The sequence below is a fragment of the Carassius auratus genome, chromosome 39 (assembly GCF_003368295.1).
Source record: "Carassius auratus strain Wakin chromosome 39, ASM336829v1, whole genome shotgun sequence".
NCBI lineage: Eukaryota > Metazoa > Chordata > Actinopteri > Cypriniformes > Cyprinidae > Carassius > Carassius auratus.
Window position 1 is genome coordinate 4,629,481 of NC_039281.1, and position 22,992 is coordinate 4,652,472.

The 22,992-nt window shown below is 35.4% G+C and overlaps 1 protein-coding gene across 1 annotated transcript; it reads left to right on the forward strand.

Annotated features, from left to right (window-relative positions):
* The first annotated feature begins 2,213 nt into the window (after positions 1-2,213).
* LOC113057746 (RING finger protein 145-like) lies at positions 2,214-21,977 on the forward strand. The gene is given in 11 exon segments (XM_026225245.1): positions 2,214-2,287; positions 2,290-2,424; positions 12,329-12,437; positions 13,654-13,745; positions 15,912-16,147; positions 16,233-16,408; positions 16,609-16,749; positions 17,189-17,371; positions 17,471-17,618; positions 18,502-18,858; positions 20,498-21,977. Coding segments are annotated over 11 exon segments (1,935 nt in total). The 5' UTR covers positions 2,214-2,241; the 3' UTR covers positions 20,810-21,977.
* The last annotated feature ends 1,015 nt before the right edge of the window (positions 21,978-22,992 follow it).

Genomic DNA, 22,992 nt, shown 5'->3' on the forward strand with positions numbered 1-22,992 from the left:
CTCTCCAATGGCTTGCCACTCTTCTTTAATTGTTTCTTTATCCTGCTGTCAAAGTGATACCACTCACTGATAAAAATAAATAAAGCAAAAGTTGCATAGTGGTATAAACAATGGTTATTTATATATTATGGCAGGATGTCATGTTTCAACATTTTTTCCTTTATAGGATCCTTACAGTAGCTTGCGTCAATGACAGGTCCTCGAAGGAATTTCTCCTCAGCCTCCAAGATGGACACATCTTTCACAACAGCAAGAGCACAGATGATGGACTACCAGAGAAAGATTTATCAGAGCCCAAATAAGCCAAGCATCATTTAGCATTTTTTATTTTTATTTTTTTTTACAATAAAATCAAAAGTGCCTTTTCTATATTAAGCACAAAACTATTATTTTATAGCAATGGTCTAATGGATAAACTATTTGACATTAAAAACAATGTGAATAAGACACCATGAGTCTATGCTCAGCAACGAGCCAAAGTAGCTCTACTGATTGGCTGAAATTCTCTAATCTCTAAACAGTCCCGCCCACTACCTCTACAGATGCACAAATCACTTTTGAACCAAATATCTCGGTGCAAAAGGGAGAACGCGAAATTTGTCACTTGAAAGCGAAAAACAGTGTTTGAGATTCATCGCAGAAGATTCAAGCAGTTGTAGTTATGTACTTTGTGTTTGTGTTAGAAAAATATACAAGACATTTCTGAGAAAATATTCTACAAGTGTGCAACTCTCATTTGATAAATTCACGTACTGATTTGCGGATGTTCAACATTTCTCCACGACTTCACATTTCTTGATGCGGGTGTGTAAATGCGTTTTGCACCACATTCACTGCAGCAATTGTTTTCAAAAATGTGAGCGTACGAGTTTCTAAATGTGTGATTTGTAGAATAGGATTTGTGCACCTGCAATGAAGAATTTGAGAAGGTGTAACTGTTTGTGTTGTGTTTGTGGGAGAGAAAAAAAGTCTACAGGTTTGCAACTCTTAAAACATTTCTCTCTGTGACTTCAAATTTACTGATACACATGTGTGGCTTTTCTCTACAACTACAAATCGCACTGCCACAGGTGTGCAGTTGTTTTGAATCAAAAATACCTTCATAGATCAGCCACGCACAATGAATTTTCAATGAGCTCGGGTTTACTGTAGATCATTTCGACAGTTCCCGTTGGATCTAACATTAGAAAATACATTATCAGGGGGCGAAACGTCGGGGTTTAGGGTCGAGGTGCTGAGCTACCTCTTTTTAGCCTATTTTTTTTTTTTTTTTTTTTTTTTTATAAAGCTTGAACCCCGCCCCCCAAGGGAAATCCAAACAACAAGTTGGGAAAATAAAATACTTTATTTTTTACAGAAAATTTGACGTTTTAAGGGATTTGAAATGTTTAATTAATCACAAAAGTTAGTGTAAACTAAAACTAAAAATATAAACATATTGTACTGTAGCCTACTTATTACTTTTGCACATTTAACACTTTATATTACAAGTGTCTCACAAAAAATAGTGCCCGGATAGGCCTAGATTTAGGCGTTTTAACTGACAAATTTTGCGCAAACACAGGTCACTATTGGGTCTGAAAAAATGTCCCACAGAAGTTACTTTACAAACGAATTTACAAAGATTGACTTGGACATGAATTGACAAAACTGACTCCCTCAGAAGTGTGTATACTTAGCACACTGAGTGCAAAACAGATGAATTGCATTTAGCATTATGTAACTGTTTGCTTATAAGGCTGCTGCTTATAGTTTTGTGGAAACTAATAACAAGTTATTTGCTTTATTTGCTGGTTTATAGTATACATTAGACTGTTTTATGCTCTGTCTGTGCTGTGTTTTGTGTGAGTGTTAAAAACAAGCAGCCCTAATGAAACAAACAGGTTATGTAAAACCTGTAATATGTAGGCTAATACTTGTTTTTGAATCTGTCCATTAAACTTCAGTGCACAATGCTGCTGAATTTTATATTTAGTCTGCCTAATTACACTCTACATACAAACTTTTTGTATTTTCTGCTGTATAGTTGAGAAATAAATATCTGAATCAGTTTTTTTGGTCTTGTTTTAAGGGCTTCTCTTGTGATTATAGAGCTTGTCTTCAGACAACACCTTTTTTTACTGACAGACTGTCATGAACCTCTCTCTCTATCTCTGTTTGTGTCTCTCTATCTCGTATCAGTGCAGTGCTGGTGTGTGATAGTGCCATTGAATTGTGTGTGGTTGGCGGTAGTCAGGAGTGATGGCTGTGAAGGAGAGGGTGGAGGCGGTGCTGAATGTGGGCCTGCGGGTCCCAGTATCATGTTACTAGAGGTGCTGTACCGCTGGGATGTCAGCTCCTTCTTCCAGAAGATCCAGAGAAGCAGCCTCAACAACAACCCACTCTTCCAGTACAAGTACCTGGCCCTCTACCTTCACTATGTGGGTGAGTGACACATTTTTACATGACAATATTTGGGTTATTCAATGGTAAATTAATAAGGGGTCATTTGGTGTCATTAAAATGGCCACCATAGTACCATGGTATTACCATCTCCACCATGGTACTTTTTGTGAGGGAATGAATGGCTTTCATCAGCAGATCAGTTTACAGTTTTTCCTTCTTGCTAGCTAAATCCCAGCAAAGCTAAATCAAAACTCTTCTGGCATTTTATATTTTGTTGAATTAGTGGCTAATTAATTAGAATTTTGGACAATCTTATTAATATGTTTTTGTACAATCTACTTACACACCATTGAATTTTAGGTCTAGAGGGTGAACCTTTATGTTTACTTTATAAAAATATGAATCCATACGGATCACTTTGTACAAATTCATACAAAATCACAACCTTGAAAAAAAAAAAAAAAGATGAATTTTCTCATTGTATCTGGTTGGCTAAACCATTACAATGCTGTTCTGAAACATGTATTTGTTCAGTTCTTGCTTTCTGTGGATGTTGAACTCATGACTTTAGCATTGTAAATGCCATGCTCTACTACAGAAACGCATGGTGTGTCATAAAATGTGGTTTGTTATAGTTCAGGGCAGGCAAGAAGTCTCTGAAGATCCTTTGCAATTGTTATAGGAGAGAAGCTTTGTTCTAGAGGTCAGCTAGGGTGTCTGTTCAACACATTACTCCAGATTGTCACTCATTTGAGTAATGGTGGTACAGGCAGAGAGGTGATTGAGTGGAGAATGGAAAAAAAACTGAAATGAGCTGGCAAAAAAAATCTCATATGCAAAAGAAAAATCTCATGAAAATAAATAAATACAACCTATTCAGGCCTAATTCTCACTGTTTATTTACCCTGCTGACAGGCGACTGATTCAGGCCACAGGTCTCTCTCAGGCCCCTGTCCTGAGTTTTACAAAGACTCGCGTAGCATCAGCTCCCATTCATCTACTGCGCACATCCCAACACACACATCTCATGAGTTATTCACAGGGATCATGCCGTGTTGATGTTTGAGAATGACTTTTATTTTCTCCCTTTCTCAATTGTTCATGTTTTTCTTTTTTGTTTGTTTTTTTTTTTCTCTGAAAGGCCTTCGGACTTCTGGAGCATGTTTTTTTCTTTGGTTTCATTTGGTCTTGTTTATATGAGACTTTAGTACAACTTCACCCACATAACCCCATGTTTTAATGGTTTATAAACTTTAATTAAAGCCACAGACTCCAGGAAAACTGGCTTTTGGAGCAGATATTTGTGTAGTACCCAAAGGAATGAACCCTGATGACTCTGATTTGTCTCGTATGTGTGTGTGGTCATGCACTTTGCTCATGTGGCTGTTATTTACCCTGGAGAGGAGGCTTTTGAGGTTACATGTGGATAGGTTTTTACAATAAGAATGGCAACTTCTGGTAATGACTCTAGAACAGAAAACAAAAACCCAGCAAACTGAAAGTGCAAAATAATGAATCTGTACACTGTACACCTAGTTTACACAATAAAAAGTAATTGTTTTAAATGAATTCACATTGAAATTTGGGCCAATGACATGATGCTCATTGTTTATTCTATCTAATAATTTAATCATAATGCAATTAATATATACAGTGACTTAAAAAGACCTCTTATATGATGAGTGTGTATTCTGTTTCTGTATTAACAGAAATAGATATTTATATGTTTATATATTTTCCTTATGTAACCATGCCCATGAGAATGCTCAATAGGGCTAAATCACAAAATATAATTTAAGGGAGGGTCCTCGACTGAAAACCACACAGAAAACGGTATGCTTTTTAAAAGTGTTTATATAAAATTAAAGCACACCACAAATCACTTTTGTATATGCATGACAAAGAATCAATAAAGTCCTTTGAGTGCAAAAAAAATCACTGTTGTGTGTGTCATTAATCTTTGTAAAAGAAAAGAAAACGTATCCGTTTGAATAAATACAAGTCTCTCAGCCGCAGTAGGCACTGAACACGAACATTGAAGACCCCAATGATGGCAGAAGGCAAAAGAATCCAATAGTCCAATAGAAAAAGTATTCCAAACGATCAGCGCTCCAAGCTTCCTTAAAACAGCGTGTGTTGCAACTCTATGATCTTGAATGGTCTCAGCACGATGAGCAAAGTGTTTTGATCGATTCATTAGTCCAACAATGAGTAATTCACAGTACAAAAGAAAAAAGGAGCGACAGAAAAAAAAGAATTATTCTACAAAACAAACACACAACTAGCATTAGCATATAACAACAGCCCATTATTTTACAGCTACTTAAACTATATATATACTATAAACTATATACAAAATGCAAAGTATGCTAAGTGCAAAGTTCAAAAACAAGCTAGAACACTTACATGATTGAGCTGGAAGCATTTGTTTCTCAATCCGAACTCCATTAAGGAGTAGGGTTATGTGTGAGAAAGCCATGCTTTCCTTTAATCAAACAGGTATATTTTACTCTACTGCCTATCTACGCTTTATTCCCAAATGGAGAACAGCTAAAGCCTACAGTACAGGAACTACACAAAACATAGTAACCGTACTATGGTCAGTTACATACTCCTTCCCTTGATGAAAAATGTGTCCAAATCGTGGCAAATTTTAAGATTCTGTACATGGTAAGACTCTATGTTGACAGGATCAAACATAAAAGAAACTCTATAATTTAGCGGACCTAATTTCTTTTTAATTGCCATTGGACCTTTCCATTTAGGTGACATTTTAGCCATGAAGCCATCGTCTGATTTAGATAAGGGATGGGTACAAACCCAAACTACGTCTCCAACTTGACATTCACATGATCTGTGTCATTGGTTGTAGTACTTATCTTGTTTGACTTGGGCTCATTTAACATTTTCCTTTACCATGCTAATGAGCTGTTCTTGATGATCCAAGGTAGGAAAAAAGGATTTTCTGGATCGCAAGGTTTTTGGAGGGTTCACTACAAAGGTCCTTTCTGATTATAGGCCAAGAGCTATCTCTGCAGGTGAAAATACTGTACTCTCTTGTGCCATGCTGAGTTTATAGCAAATTGGAATTCCGACAGCTATCCATTTCATTGCGTGTGTTGTTCTCCTACATAAGAACCAATCATGGCTTTAAGTTCCTGTTGACTCTCTCTGTCAGCTTCATTTGAGGATGATATGCCATAGTAAGCTTCTGATTTACACCCTATTGTTTGCATAAAAGGTTGAAAATGTGAGAAGTGAACTGAGTTTCTCTTCCAGAAATAAGATAAGATGAGGTTCCTTATCTCGTGAGAATTTCCTCTTGCGATGAGGGATGCTTTTACTCCAAAAAAGAAATCCATTCTCTATCACATAATGAACTCTCGTCAGATCTTCTGTAGGTTGCTTCTGACTTTGGTTGCTAACTATTGGATTTCTGTGTCATTATTATGTTCTATGGCTATTTGTGAGAGATTAACCAGTAAATTGAATGGTAGAGATGTTGATTCAGTGGCTGTATTGATGAGTAGGATGTCTGGGGTAGTATGGACACCCCTTGATAAAACATCATGAACAACGTTGAATTGTCCTTTTCGATACATTACAGTGAAATGGAAGACCTGCAGTCTTATGGTCTAACGAATCAGACGAGAAGACTGCTTTGGGTATTGAAATGACCAAGACAAGGTGGTGTGGTAGGTTATGACATTTGAATTGTCTCCCTTCCTGATACTTCCTCCATTTCTCTACAGCCCATACAACTGCTAAACATTCCTTTTCTGAATCAGAGTTGGATTTTTTTAGTGCCTCTTAACAAACGTGATGCAAAAGCAACAATGTGCTCTTCCCCTTCAGTATTCTTGGTAAGGACTGCTCCAAGACCTATACTGTGTCATACTGAACTGTAAAAGGCTTGCTAAAATCAGGAGAGATTAATACAAGTGCTTGCATGAGTTCTTGTTTAATGTCTTTAAAAACTTGCTGGCATTGCTTAGTCCATTCCCACTTGGCATTACTTTGTTTCAGTGCATATAATGGAGCTACTCTTTCAGAGAAACATAGGTTAAAATGATGATACCAGTCCTTGAAACCGTTATACATCCTTGACCTTTAGAGGTACAGGAAAACATTTGACAGTGGAGACTTTGGCGGGATCAGTTTTCACTCTCTCAGGGGTCACAATATGTCAGAGAAATTCAAGTGAGCATTGGATCAAGTTACACTTTTTAAGATTTAGGGTGAGATCTGCTTTATGAAGACGTGCAAATTACCTGCTGAATGTGCTGGGAATGTTCAATGATGTTACTAGAATAGACAACGTCATCAATATAGACCGTGCTGCACTTTCCTTTAATTTCCCTCAAATAATATAGAATAACCAAGATGTGTCACTCATATAGTTTTAAATGGGAATAAATGCAATACTCAGTATGGCGCTCTATGGAAGGAAGCCCGCCTTCTGAATAAAAGTGAAAAGAGCCAATCCATAATTGGTATAAGTCATCATGTCACTGTAGTTGCCATTAGAAGCCCCTGTTGCTATAGAAACAGTCAGCATTCTGGAGACCTCTGCTTAGGACTGTGCATATGAACTGGCTCATCTAGCCTGAAAAATAAGCTTTTACAATGCTATTTGAGCAAAATATACAGAATTTATGAGACAGTTGTTGTCAGATTTCATTTGTGATTTCATATATGAAATTTATTTCATAAGCTTAGCAAACAGTTTGGAGAATTTGATGTTTTCCCATTAAAAGATAAAGGTACTTCACTTGCGTGGCTATGAGGCATTCTAATGATGGCTGCCTAGTGTAATGACTTGCCTTAAGGGACTTTGCTTCCATCAACACGTGTTTCATGAGTCTTTGGAATGTTGCTGTGGTGTTTTTCAGTCCAAAAGAGAGACAACGAATTGTATATATCCCTGAGGAGGTAATGAAGGCTGTCTTCTCAATACTCAATTACTGCCAGTAACCACTTTTATAATCAAGGGTGCTAAAAATAGTGGCACCTTGTAAAAACTCCAAAATAAGCTGAATTTGTGGCATTGGGTAATCATCTAGATGTGTCTTATCATTAAGACCCCGATAATCAACACAAAACCTAGAACTTCTGTTGAGATGGGATAATTAATTTCTCCAAAAGCTCTTGAACTTGGGACTCAATGAACTGGTGTTTCTCCAGTGAAACCTTGTACACTCTTTTCCTCATGGGCACTTAATCTATGGTCATATTTTTTTTCTGCCAAGCTGTTGAGTGCACACTGTGGGCCAACTTAACATTAACTCCTCCAATTTCTTTGAATGAAGGAGCGTGAATCAACCTTTTGTGTGGTTCAAAGAATGATGATGATCTTCTGAACTAACAGTAGGCACAGCTAGATAAAATTAAGTGGAAGAGTTTCCATTGTTATGCATAAAAGGAAAAATTTCGTTCCAGTGAATTAGATAGCTGGCACGGTGCTTTGTTAAAATATTTTACAATACCACTTTAATAAAAAAAAGTTATTCCCAGGATAACTGGTATGGTTAGGTTGGAGTTGGAGATAAAGTTGCATTTATCTTTTTCCCCTGGATTTCATATTCCCTATTGACTTTACCCAGTGTACTTTATCTCTGTCCATTTGCTTAATTTGTTCCAACTAAGACATCAGTGAAATCAGTGAAAATGTGCTGCCTGTATCTATTATAGCAAATGCATAACTTTTTCAGAGTATTAAAGGGATAGTTCACCCAAATATAAAAATTTAATCTGATTACCCCCAGGGCATCCAAGATGTAGGTGATGTTGTTTCTTTAGTAGAACACCATTTTAAACCCAAACCGTTGCAGTCTGTCAGTCATGTAGTGGAAGTGGATGGGAATCATGAAAAAAAAACATACAGAAACAAAACCAAATAGAATCTTGCAGCTTGTGATGATACATTGATGTGTAAATACACAAAATGGTCTGTGCAAGAAACTGAACAATGTTTATATATATATATATATATATATATATATATATATATATATATATGTATGTTTTTTTTTTACCACTGAATCACACAGTGTCCAAACTGTCCTGAAGAAGGCAAAAAAATAATCCAATAGTCCGATAGAAAAAGTATTCCAAATTATCAGCACTCCAAGTTTCCTTAAAACATAGCTTGGGCTGAAAAGATTAGTCAACATTATCAACAACGTCGACAATAAAAATTGTCAACAAATATTTTTGTTGACGAGTAGTCGTTTGACCTCATATGACCTCTTGTAAGTAGAGTCTGCAATAATGCGGTTTGACCAATGTGGAGCTGTAGCGCAGGACTGTAATTCAGCCCTTTGCAATTCAAGAGAAGAAGATACGCTTCAGAACAAATGCAGCCACTCCTGAAGCTGACTTAACAGATAGCCTTAAATCAAGCAGCTTTGCAGTTTTAAACATTAAACTTTTTTCTAAACTTTCTGTTAGAATTACAACTTTATCTGTTATAAATCAGCTCTCCAGTGTGTAGCTAGCTTATGAGAAAATCATTTTATTAGTGGGGAAAATTATATCTTTTATTCTTAAAGTGATAGTTTGGTTTGCAGAGATCAAAGCTTGATCTAGCTCAGGAGTATTTTGATTATCATAACTCGGTGAGTTATTTTTAGAGAGATTATGTTGTGTATAAAATAGTGTAACCAAAAATAAAATGTCTCATCACTTACCTTTATTTTGTTTCTTGTTCATATGACTTAAAATGAGATGTTAGGCAGAATGACGTCATTCAGTAACTTTTTCATATAGCTAAATAAATGGTGAACGAGAGTTTCTCTGTCATCTCATTTTTGTGCCATATATATTTATTTGTATAAATTAATCATATAATAATTGGAATTACATAATATGATTTTCAAAGGCTGAAATTATTACCTTTATATGTCAACATTTTAACTACTGATTAATCAGTGAAATAATTGATGATTAGTTGATTAATCGTTCTAATAATTGTTAGATCAATCGATTATCAAAATAATAATTTATTGCAGCCCTAAACATAGCATGTGTTGCAACTCTGATCTTAAATGATCTCAGCACGATGAGCAAAGAGTTTCGGTCAAGTTATTCATTAGTCCAACAATAAGTAATACACAGTTCAAAAGAAAGAAGGAGAAACAGAAAACAAGAGTTCTTCTATAGAACAAACACACAACTAGCATTCGATTCAGCTCTGCTCGCCTTAAACTATATACAAAGTAAGTGCAAAGTTACATAGTTCAAAACAACCTAGAACACTTGATTGAGCTGGAAACATTTGTTTCTCAATCCAATCTCAATTAAGCAGTGAGGTTATGTGAGAGGAAGCCATGCTTTCCCTTAATAAAACGGGTATATATTACTCTACTGCGCTTTATTCCCAAAATGGAGAACACCCTAGAGTACAGTAAAAGAACTACACTAAAAACAAAACTATTTAATAGAGATTCAGCAGATTCTGTTCTTGGCTGCGGCTTTGTTTTGCAGGTGCAACTTGTCCAGTGTTGGTGGTGCTAAGGTACCCTCCGGACCCCCTGCTGGATGGCGGATGGAGTCAAAGTACAGTACTGTAGCTCCCACAGGTGAAAAGTGCTGCTTTCAGGAGAAATTTTGGTGTACTTCTTTTAATCTCAGGCTTGCTGGGTTTGTAGTAGTGTTAAGAAAAACCACCTGGCCCTGGGAAGCTCCTGTGGATTTTGCACTATACTGAAGCGGAAAGAATAGATCTGTGCTGTCTGTACAACAATTCAGTTTGAAAATATGACACTGCAAGTCTCCAAGAACTAATACAGATGGCCTTCCCTAACACTAGGAGCTGACATTTCTGCAGAACAACTCTGCTTTTTCAAACAATCCATATCTATATACTCTGGGCTTTAGCCCTATCATTATATTGAGGAAACTGAGCATTGTCCATCCAATCTTTTTTAATGATACATATAGGAGCAGATAAATTACAGTGAGTTTGGTTTGGCTGAAGGCACTACAGTGGAGATACAATAGAGAAAAGGAGAACATCTACTGTCAGCAAGATGTCACTTTCCATCTTTACTGCCTATGGATAATATGAGCCCTCTTTCAACATTTTATCCATCCACAAACATGGCAAAGTCCTCTGCTTTTCAATCGGATGAGAGCTTCCTCATGTTTCAGAGCTAACTTTATTCCCAGGTAATTGCATTGGTTCAAGCTAGTGTACCAGCGTACTTCACATTAATCAATACTGAGATAAACTTTGTGTCTTTAGTACAAGTAGAATATTTCCATTGTGTTGTTTTTCCGCTGTGTTTTAGACATTGGAGAATGGCCCATGTTTTTTTTTTTTTTTTTTGAACGGCAGAAATGAACTGGAGGAGCAAGTGAGAGGATGAGTGTTGAACGTCAGATAAACCGTTACGTAACAGGAGGGATCAAGAGGGTTTGGCAGTGGAGTAACAAGAACTTAATCTGTACATGGCAAAAGCCTTAATCTCCCGCCTCATCCTGTCTACTCACACTCTTTTGAACACACAAACGTCAGCGTGAGCCAGTGAATGTCAGACTGAAGGCTGAATCATGTACTACAATACCCTTGTTCATTATGACGTTTAATACTCAATGCATTTACATTTGAAAGCACCTTTCTTTCAGGAAATGTTGCAGCCATTTTATTAGATAAATGTCTTATGCAAACATTCCAATAATCTAAATCTCATGTTTAATTTGTGTTTGTCGTCAGCTTACTTTGACGTTCTATATCCTCCACTTTTGTGTTTTCTCAATGATGACCACAACAAAGGTTCAAAACAGCATCCAACCTGTTTATACTGCACATTTTCTGTATGCCTAAAGTAACTGGATGATCTAATCCAGCGACAAAAATATACAGTACATTAAACAACAGTTAGTTCCAGTCCTCTAATATGATTGGCTAATCAGCGCTCGAAGAGTGCCAGTCCAACAGCGCTGTATCATTCCACTTGTTTCGGTTTGTGCTTTTCAGAAAAGACCGTCAGTGTACTCCCGTCAGTCTGTGTGTTAGTGGATTATGTTGAGCATACTCTGTGACCATTTCTGCAGGTTACTTTATCTTTATGCTAAGTAGGTAGTGACTTTTTGATGTGAATGAATTATTGACTCACCTGTTTACTTCAAAAACCCCAATTCATTTAACAATAAAACATGTAACTGTGTGTATTAGTGAGTCATCTAATCATTCACTCAATTGATTTGTTCAGAAACACTGATTCATACACGAACGCAGTAGTGTTGCTCCAAAGAGACAGGGATTTTTCTAATAGCAGACCAAAAATAGACTAGTTGTCAATTTCAGGTTTACAATGTAGGTTACTGTTGTGTAAAAGTCACATTTGAAATGGTGCTGGCCTTAATGTCAGCATTATTTATCTTATACATCAATGATATAGGCTACGTATGCTAGTAAATTTCACAATCAGCTTGATTTCGGTTTTCAGTGAACTTAGAGCAATATCTAACATGATTTTTTTTTTCCACATGATCTGACTCATTATGCACATCAGACTACCAAATGATAAAATTCAGATTAACCATATTTATTTTAGAGACTGTTTGCTGAGCTAAAATAAAATGCAAAGTAAATGTGCAATGTAGTACTACTATTTATATGTCCATACTGAATGCTGTTTAGTATGCTATTTACTATATGGTTGGTACTATATGGTATATTCTGCACTCTGAACAGTATGCTTGTATTCTGTTGTAACATACCCAAAGACTCTTCATGCAGGTGTGACTATCAATGAACTGAATATCCAAATTCAGTCCGTGTGCTCTGGCTATGGGACTTCCTTTGACAGTCTGAGTGAATGGACTCTCTCTGCTGGTCTGAGAGATATTGAGAGAGATGTGTGCCTCCTGTGTGCTTGACAGCATCCTCACACAGCGGCCTAACAGCAGTCCCATTCTTTATCCCTCTCTCTTTCAGGCTACATTCTGAGTCTGGTTTTGCTCACTCTGCCCCGACAGCACCTGGTGCAGCTCTACCTGTATGTGCTCACTGCTCTGCTGCTGTTTGCTGGTCACCAGATCTCAAGGTGAGAGTTTTGGACTCCCACCATAACAACCCTGATAAGCCAGTAAAAAACTGTCATTCAACCAAGAGAAAACCCATCATGCTTTTTGACTTAGTCTGTTTGATTCAATATAGTTGAATATATTTTTATTTGTTAATAAAAAAATGGGACTGATGGGTTTGTCAGATTTTAATTTGTAAACGTTTTTCAAAGATTCCCAAGTTATGGTGATTACGTGCTCAAGAAACTTGTCTTATTATTATAATTTGTTGAAAACAGTTGTATTTTTTTTGGAAACCTTGATAATATATATATATTTAAACATGTTTACTGATTGATTTAATGTATCCTTGCTGAATAATTATAATTTCTTTAAAAAAAATAATAATACTAAAAATTTTTTGCAGACACCAAACTTTTGAATGGTAGTGTATATTATATTATACTGTTATTTATTTGCCTTGCTTTTTTTTATCCTCTATGTTGTTTTTTCCCTATGGAACACAAAATTAAAAATTATTAGTATTAGTATTAGTATTAGTATATTATTTAAATGATTAAATTAGAATATTAGTTTATGATATGATTTATTTTTAATTTGAGTGTATATACATATATACATACAGACATACATACATTACACACACACACACACACACACACACACACACACATATATATATATATATATATATATATATATATATATATATATATATATATATATATATATATATATATATATATATATATATAAACTATAACAAAATACTGTATTTTTATAAGCATTTATATTTGGACATTTAAATAATATTACACAAAAAGTCTACCTTTGTGTTCCACTAAAAAAAAATAAAAAAAATAATAATAACTTTATGCAGTTTTGGGATCTTTTTCCCCACACAAAAATGAGTTTTAGATAAAAAATGATTGCTGGAGCCCCTGCAGGAGTGCTGCAGAGCCCATAGTGGTTACGGACCCTTTATTAAAAACCCCTTAGATAAGGTTAAAGGATAATTTATACTTCTGAATGTCAGTGGTAGTTGTTTTTGTGCTCAGTGGGACTCAGCTAAGAGTTATATAAGGGATTGTTCTCTCAGGAATTCTAGTCTGATATAAACTGACGGACTTATGGGCCCACTGCTCTGCGCTGTCTGACTCGGCCTATAAGTATAGATCCTCGGGGAGAATGCCACACTATGAGAGGTTAGAATAAAGTTTCTGTTCTGTGTTTCAGGGACTATGTGCGCAGTGAGCTGGAGTCTGGCTATGAGGGCCCGCTGTACCTGGAGCCTCTGTCCATCAACCGCTTCACTACTGCACTCATCTGTAAGTCTTCAAATAATCACGCCTTTAAAGTCAATGTGAAATGCTGTTCACAAGCCATTTTTGCTTCTTTAACATAAATGATTTCTGAGTGAAACAGGATGTAAATATTAAGCCTAAAATACAGAATTGAATTCATTAAAAATGAAGCAAGGCCATATTGTGTCGCCACAATCATTCAGGAGTGAAATGCTGATAATACAATTACAACCTCTCTGATATTCCTCCTCCTTCAAAGTCTGCAGATGCGAAACAGGGTATTGGTATGGAAACAGAGATGAAAAAAGCACATTCTTGCTATCTCTGTCTTTGCTACACTGCTAGTAGGAGGGGACTTTAACAGGGCCAGTTCTGATTTCAAGTTGACTTAAACTTAACGTTCTGAATCAGGTTGCTGTCACGTGCGAGTCCCATACTGACTCAATACAGCTCTTATTCAGTCTGAACGTGTGCCCATGTAGTGTCATTCTGGGAAGAATTGGGTAGTTTTGCATGTCTCGGCATGTGATGTCAGATGTCAAGGCATTTCTTACCCTTGTTCCCGTCTCATAAGCCGCCTGCCCTCAAACACGCTGTATAAAAGCCAGAGATGCAGCTTTCATATTTTCCCGTCATCACTTTTGCTATGAGTACAATCCTTTGCCAGCTTAATGTCAAAACCTCTCCTGCTCACTTCCTTTATTTTTTTCTCTCTCACAAATATGGTCTTCCCCTTGTCTGTAATATGTCATACTTTCCCTTACTCTCTCACTTTTTCTTTCACTGCATTTCATAAGTCTGTTCCTTCCTCTAACTTACTTGGTTTCTCATCAACTACTGTATAATTATTCTTTCTGTGTTTTGCTTGACATGTATATGGTTTAGGGGGTGAATCTCACTGTCCAGAACATGCCTAGATCATATTTATTTAGGATCATTTAGGAAAGTAACACTTCACAACAAGGTCCCATTAGTTATAGTTCATAGATTTGTTAACTTACAGCATTTTTTAATTTTTTTTGTTTAGTTTGGCCAAAAAATAAAATAAAATAAAATATAAAATAAACTTTAAATAGTATTTTTGCTTGTCATCCAGAGTTTTGATGTGCAGATCATACTGGGTAGCTTTATTGATGATAGTTTTATTTATATATTTATTTAATGTTATTTTATTTTATTGTTATTATTATTTTTTTTTAATTAAATAACAGAAAATATGTATATTTTAAAAAGGTCTCTAGAAGAGTACAGTATATATTACGTCTTCAATTATCCGTCTTTAGTTATAGTGATTGTTGTGTTTGTTGAAGTTAAGTTGTAGAAGATTCAGAAAGTTATAATATATATTAACCAAAAATTTTGTCTTTGGCCAATTAATTAGTTTATTTTTGTCAAAAATTAAGGTTTTAATGTAAAAACAGTATGTAACAGTATCTCTGTAACAGTATTTGGTCCCAACTTTTGACATTGTACCCTAATTTCATGTAAAAAAAAAAAAAAAAAAAAAAAATTTATATATATATATATATATATATATATATGTATGTATGTATCTATGTATGTATGTATGTATGTATGTATGTATAAATTATTTAATTTGTAATGTACATATACAAGGATTATACAAGTATAATCCTGTATAGATTATTATAGTACTTGCTGTGTAAAATGTAAAAAATTTTATGTTCTTGTGTACAGACAAAATGATTTTCTAACTGCATTACAGTAATGATAATAAGATATATTGTTATTATTATATGATTATGTACTCAATATGCTTTATAGGCTTCTTTATATTATTTATTATATTTTATTTATTTCTCTCTCTCTCTTTTTTTTCTCCATTTTGTGGTGAAATACAACCCTAGCACCTGTTGGTGAGATTCACCCTTTGGTGTACTTCTTGCTATTTCACTGGTGTGCGCATTGAGTTCTTGAGTGCTGCTGGGTCCTTTACTCTGAATTCTGTAGGGCCTAATTAACTCCAGCCAGAACAGATGCATTCATTAATGTCAGTGAGTACAGTAGGGAGCACACGACTTAGATTCAGGTCTTGTGCTTTTTCTTTACAGTATCATATTGCAGTTTAGTATTAATAGTAATCTTATTTTTGCTCATATGTCGATGTCATTTTAATTCTATTATGAATAAGATGTTTTGTTTTATATATCTGTGTTTATGTGTGCATAGGTCAGCTGGTGGTGTGTACCTTGTGCTCCTGTGTGATGCAGACCAAGCGCATTTGGCTGTTCTCAGCGCACTTCCTCCCTCTGGTGGCCAGACTGTGCCTGGTTCCTTTGGAGACTATCGTTTTCGTTAATCGCTTTGCCATGATTTTCACAGGCCTGGAAGTCATCTACTTTTTGGCCTCCAACCTGCTGGTGCCGTTTAATCTTGCCAAAACAGCATACCGGGAGCTTGCACAGGTTAGAACAGTAGAGGCAGTTTTTAAACTGGAGAGTGTTAAATCAAAGAAAAAAGAATTCAACTCTTCTCTGTTATATCTGTTAGGTGGTGGAGGTTTATGGGTTGCTGGCTCTAGGTATGTCTCTGTGGAATCAGTTGGTTCTGCCCGTGTTGTTCATGTGTTTCTGGCTAGTTCTGTTTGCTCTGCAAATCTACACATACCTCAGCACACGAGACCAGCCAACATCTAGAGAGAGGCTGCTCTTCCTTTTTCTAACAAGGTGAGTCGAAGTTCAGGCTGCCCTGCTTGTCATTCCTGAGCATTTTACTAAAAAGTTTAATAGAGAAATAGATGCATAAGAGTGTCACTGATCTTTTTTTTTCTTCAGTAAAATATTTGATGAACTGTTAGTAAATGTTTGATTGATTGATTTAGTTCTCATGAAGGTTTACAGCAGCTTCATTTCTAAATGTTTCTCAGTATTGCAGAGTGCTGTTGTACTCCGTACTCTCTCCTGGGCCTGGTGTTCACAGTGTCCTTCGTTGCTTTGGGAGTGCTCACTCTTTGCAAGTTCTACCTGCAGGGCTACAGAGCTTTCATGAATGACAACACCGTGCACAGGTATCACATACCCACCCTTACGAGTTTTTTTTTTTTCTTATGCAACACAAAATATTAAGTACAAATTTATCTTTTATTGTCTTGCAGTTGCAGTTGCCATTTTGTGTGGTTTATTACTAAATTATCAATAATATAATTACAATTTGAGATCTTATTTTTTGTTTTGGGGGTCTCTTATGGTCACTAAGGCCACATTTATTTGATTAAAAAAAACAGCAAATACAGAAATAACAGAAATATTGTGAAATGTAATTGTAAATTGTAAATAATGTAATGTAATTTAAAATGACAGTTTTTATTTTAATAGATTTTAAAATGTAATTTATTACTGTAATGAAAAGCTGATTTTTCAGCAGCCATTACTCCAGTCTTCAGTGTCACATGATTCATTATGGCACTTTTTTAATCACATGATTGACCATGGCAATCTCTCTCTCAGGGGCATGACAGAGGGAATCACTCTTCTGATCCTCGCTGTTCAGACTGGACTGATTGAGCTCCAGGTCATCCACAGAGCCTTCCTCCTCAGCATCATCCTCTTCATTGTCGTGGCCTCCATCTTGCAGTCTATGCTGGAAATTGCTGATCCCATAGTGCTGGCGCTGGGAGCCTCCAGAGACAAGTACATAAGCCTGATTGTTAAAGACGTATGTTCATGTATTTTACAAGTGAACAATGTAATTTAGTGTTCTGGTTATTTTTGAATCATTATTGCTAACAGGAGTCTATGGAAGCACTTTCGTGCGGTTAGCCTGTGCTTGTTCCTGCTGGTGTTCCCAGCCTACATGTCCTACATGATTTGTCAGTTCTTCCACATGGACTTCTGGCTTCTGATCATCATCTCCTCCAGCATTCTGACCTCACTACAGGTAGAAATCCCACAAAAACACACAGCATCAGCTCTGAATTGATGATTACGTTAGTGAGTGTAAGATACAGCATAAAGCAGCAGAAACGGGGGGAAAAAAATGAATGGGAGAAATTGTAAATCAATATGGTACTCAAGATGTTATTGCTTACAATCTTGACGAACAATATTGGAGATTTGAATGGATTTTAGTAACATTAGCCATACAAATTGCAGATCTAATAGAGGACACAACACCATAAAGTGTATTATATGATTTCCTCTCTGTATATAATAATTTGGTAACACTTTACATTTAAGGATCCACATGGTTTATTTATCTTCACCATAAATCACTTTTTTCTTTAGTTAATAAAAATATAACTGTTCACTGTTAGTTGTCAGCTCGGTTCCATTAAATAATATTAACAGATACAACTTTTGATTTGAATATAAATGAAAATGAAAATAAAAGTATTAAATTCTTTAGATGTATTTTTATTGTTAGTTCATGTTACCTAATGTGGTTAAACCATCGTTAACAAAAGTAAAGTCATTGTAAAGTGTTGCCAATAATTTATAATAAATACAAATTATAATAATATTTAAAATGTGAACAAAAAAATATTAACAGTAATATTTAATTATAATGTATAGTCATATTTTATGTTTATATTTGTATTTATAGTAACAATATTCATATTTCCAATCTGTTATTAATACAAATTATTCATACATAATTTTTTGTATTTTTGAATCAGTATTTCATCGGCCATCTGCCACCCTGCTCTCTAGTCACTGGCTCTAAAAAACCTATTACAGTTGTGTAGGAGTTGTGACAGTTGCTGATTGGTGTAATGTGAAATTGAGCTGTTGTCCCTCTGTTTTAAATCTTGGGCTCTCAGGTGCTGGGCACACTGCTGATCTACGTGCTCTTCATGGTGGAGGAGCTCAGCAAGGCTCCGGTGGAGAACATGGATGATGTCATCTACTGGGTGAACGGCACCTACAGGCTGCTGGAGTTCCTGGTTGCGCTGTGCGTGGTCGCGTACGGCGTGTCGGAGACTGTGTTCGGGGAGTGGACCGTTATGGGCTCTACCATCGTACTCATCCATTCTTACTATAACGTGTGGCTGAGGGCCCAGCTGGGCTGGCAGAGTTTCCTGCTCCGCAGAGATGCTGTCAACAAGATCAAGAACCTGCCTACAGCTTCACACCAACAACTCCAGCAGCACAATGACATCTGTTCCATCTGCTACCAGGTGTGTGTGAGTGTGGATGTGAGGGTTTGTGTGTTGTGATGGATGTCCAGGTACATTCTGTAGCACGTGTCTCTAGTGCATCACTATTGTTCATATCCTCTAAGTATTAAATTTATGCGCATAATCTGTGCCACACCATTTGTATTATATATATGGACATATGTAATATTGCGTGGCTTGCTAAGGAAAGACTTTTCCGAAGGATTGGATTTAAGATTTTTTTTTGTTTGGCAGACAGTATTGTAGACTTACTTTGACTTTGGTCAGTAAGCAACCAGCTAACAACCATACTCATAACACCTTAGAACATTAACATATAAATCCCCTGGCAACCATTTATGACTCCTTATCATTAGGGGAGCAGGTACTATATCAGTAATCAGCCGATATTTGATTTGTATTATTTATTGGTATGAATTTATATTGGATAAATAGAGACTTATATTGAAAATTGATTTGTGTATGGATTTATTTACCTTTTTTTTTTTTTTTACATGTGAATTACATTTACTGTCATTTTAATGATGGTGATGATGTTTTATTATTATTAATACTACTACTGCTACAACTACTTATTAACCTGTTAAATGTCACCCCGTCCCGTATACGGGACGCCTACGTTGACTATACTATATTACAATCAAATCTAATCTAATCTTGACAAACTATATATTGTTGGAAAGGTCTAAGACTCCCAAATATATATTTTACCAATATTGTTTGTTAAAAATTATGTAGGAAAAGTAATAGATGAATTTATGACAAGAGTGCACCCTCAGAAATCTACATTACAAAAGGAGCTTTGACCTTTGTTTAAAAAAAAAGACTTCCTCGTTGCCTTTTTCTCTGTCACATTTTAGAAATCATCAGAAGTTATATATCACTTGAAAACACAAAATCTCAAAATTCATCCTTCAAAACCCATTTTAAAATCAGACATTGCATTACCATGTAAATGGTACATCAAAATCATGTTACAAAATGTTTTCAGTCATGAATTATAAAAATGTATGTTTGTATCATGCACATTCATGTCTATCTTCAAAAACGTGAGTGACCGTTAACAGGTTAAATAATAATTTTACATCATCATAATAATAATAATTATGATAATAATAATGTCATTATTATTATTATTATTATTATTATTATAACAATGGAAAATATAACAAAATATTATAGTATTCTTATCATTAATAATAATAATAATAATAATAATAATAACAATAATATACAAACAAGAATTAGTATTATTATTTTTACTATTATTATTACTCAACCTATATTAAACATCAAAATAATAATAATAATATTAATAATAATATTTTCTTCTTTGTGTTATTATTAATTATACTAATAAAATAATAATTCATTGTTGTAATGATTATGATAACGTTATTATTATTATTATTATTATTATTATTATTATTATTATTATTGATTTAAAAAAATTCTTAAAATTAGTATACATTTTTCATATTGTACATTAATAGTGATGCCTAAATTCACTTTAGTTGTTTTCTATTAATTTTGGCAAAAAAAATTTTTTTAAATGTGCTATCTAACAGCTATAACATACAAATAATTATCATTGAAATGTATTTTATTTATGACTAACCTCTTCTGTTCTTGAATCTAGGACATGACGTCAGCAGTGATCACCCCCTGCAGTCATCTCTTCCATGCCGGCTGCTTAAAGAAGTGGTTGTATGTGCAGGAGACTTGCCCACTTTGCCACAACCAGCTAAAAGGCTCATCACAACCTGCCTCTCCAACACAGGACGCCCCACCACAAGAGCTCCCAATACAGCCAGCAGGTGATCTGGACCCTTCAACGCATCCAGAATCAGATTCAACTCTCCAGGTTCCCCAGCAAGACGACACCACTCTCGCTTCAGCGTCAGACCTTACGGCTGGGCTGAAAGACGACAGTGTCTCCTCCCAGTCCTAAAACCTGCCTTGAGCCAGTCTCAACTCCACACACTATTGGCCAAAAGACAGTTTTACAGCAGAGGGTCTGATGGGATACTGTCGGCCCTCTCTGTGACTGATTCATACATTACATACGGAATGCTATTTAGACATCTATAAAATCAAAATCAGTCGTCCCCATCTCGTCCAGAACATCATAGAATCCAGAGGCCAGAAAGCTTATCTGAGGTGAAAAGAATCATTTCACCTCTTCCACATCTGGATCTACCGAAACACCAGCTCTTCCCCACCCTTTATTACGAAAACTACAATCTCCAGGGAAAACCAACCTGAATGTGATCATGTGACCCTTCAGTATAGTTCTGTGATGCTCTGTAGGCACATATCAGCACATATCCACTAGCACGCACTCAGTATTCAGTAGCGGTAGCCCGTCTTTTCTGTTCTCGATTTGTTTTTGTTTTTTTTGAGAGAAAATATATTTACATATATGCCACTGCATTTGCACTAATGTAACATAAAGCAATGCTCCAAAGTCTTGTCTGATGCCAAATACTGGTGTGTATGCATTGAATCAAGTTCTATATTAAATATATACCCATGTACAAATATATATGTAAAGGAGTTTTGATAGGCAAAAGTATATTGTAAAGCAGCATCGAGTGTCATGAAGTGGCCTCAGGTTTAAATGAACGCTAGGCCTCTAGTGCGACCTCTAGTGGCGGTAGTGGGACGTGCCTTTGGCTGTGGATAAACACTGACCAATGAGGAGAGTCAATTTCATTCTCATCAGTATTTGGCATTTAGCGCATTTGTGAACATGAATACATTCGAGAATGTATGAGCACACTTTGCGAATGCCGTTTTTTATTTTTACTAAGCGTTTAAGTTAATATCTTTAACATAGCCTAGTTAAACGAATGCTGTTTGGCTTGTGGAATTTTTAATCTGCAAAAATGTTACTTTTATCTAAACCACCAGATTGGTTTTTTAAAGCTATTTTCCATTTTAAAGCAAATCTGAATGAAAATGGAGAGTATAATCCTAATAGCATTCTGAATTTATCCTCCTTTTCTTTTAATACACCATAAACGTGGAATGATGTTCTTTGAAGGCTAACTTTGTTTGAATTGAAGCTGAATTCAGTAAAATATGCCTGAAGTCTGAACGTGAACCTGAATGTCAGAATAAATCCAATCCTAAAGTATGAAACATTTGTCTTGGCTTTCTTCCACAATGCCTTTCTAAATCGTAAAAAGACCTACAGGGGCTCTTAAACCCAGCTGCGATGATGATGAAAATAATAATAATTTAATATTTACTATTAATTTAATACAAAATATTAATAATATAAAAAAGAACTCATTATTAATTCAAACATTATTGTTTATTTATTAATAATTATAATTGTTTAAGGTTATATTTAGCTAATTTCAAAATGAATATCCATTTTTCATATTGTATATTACAATGGTGTGGTATCTTAATTCAACTGTAGCATTTAAAATGCCTCTTTTTTTTCTTTAGCATTTCTTTTTTTTCTTTAATTTAAATATTGACTGTTTAACAGTTATTGGAGATAACATTAAAACCTCTTGAGTTCTATAATCTAGGACATGATGTAAAAAAAACTGGTACTTAGTTATTGATAGTTAGAATAATCCTATTAACATTCTGAATTTATCCTCCTTAGAAATACAGCATAAATGTGTCTTCTGTGAAGGCTAACTTCTGTTTGAATTGCAGCTGAATTCAGTGAAATATGCCTATATGTGACTCTGAATGTCAGAATGAATCTAAACCTACACTATTAAACTTTTGTCCTGGCTTTCTTTAAGTGCCTTTCTGAAGCATAATAAGTGAGCCACCTGTGATGAATCAAACAGACCTTCACCAGAGTGCTGAGGTAATGTCAGACTGCTGAAACCATCAAAACATCTGATGAAGAGACACAGACAGGATATGCACACATTTCCTGACCACTCAAAATCTTTCAGAGGTCTAAAGATCATTCGTTTCCCTTCTCTCCTTTATAGAGTTACTGTTTGCCCCTAATCTCTGCAGTCATCATAGTCCTAACTATATTCTTTTAACATAACTCATTTGCTGATTCGAAAATGCAATAAACCGTCATGGTATATGCATCCTCCCGCAATATTTGAGCACAGTGTGAAGTGTCTTGGTGTAGGCAGATGTGAGCAT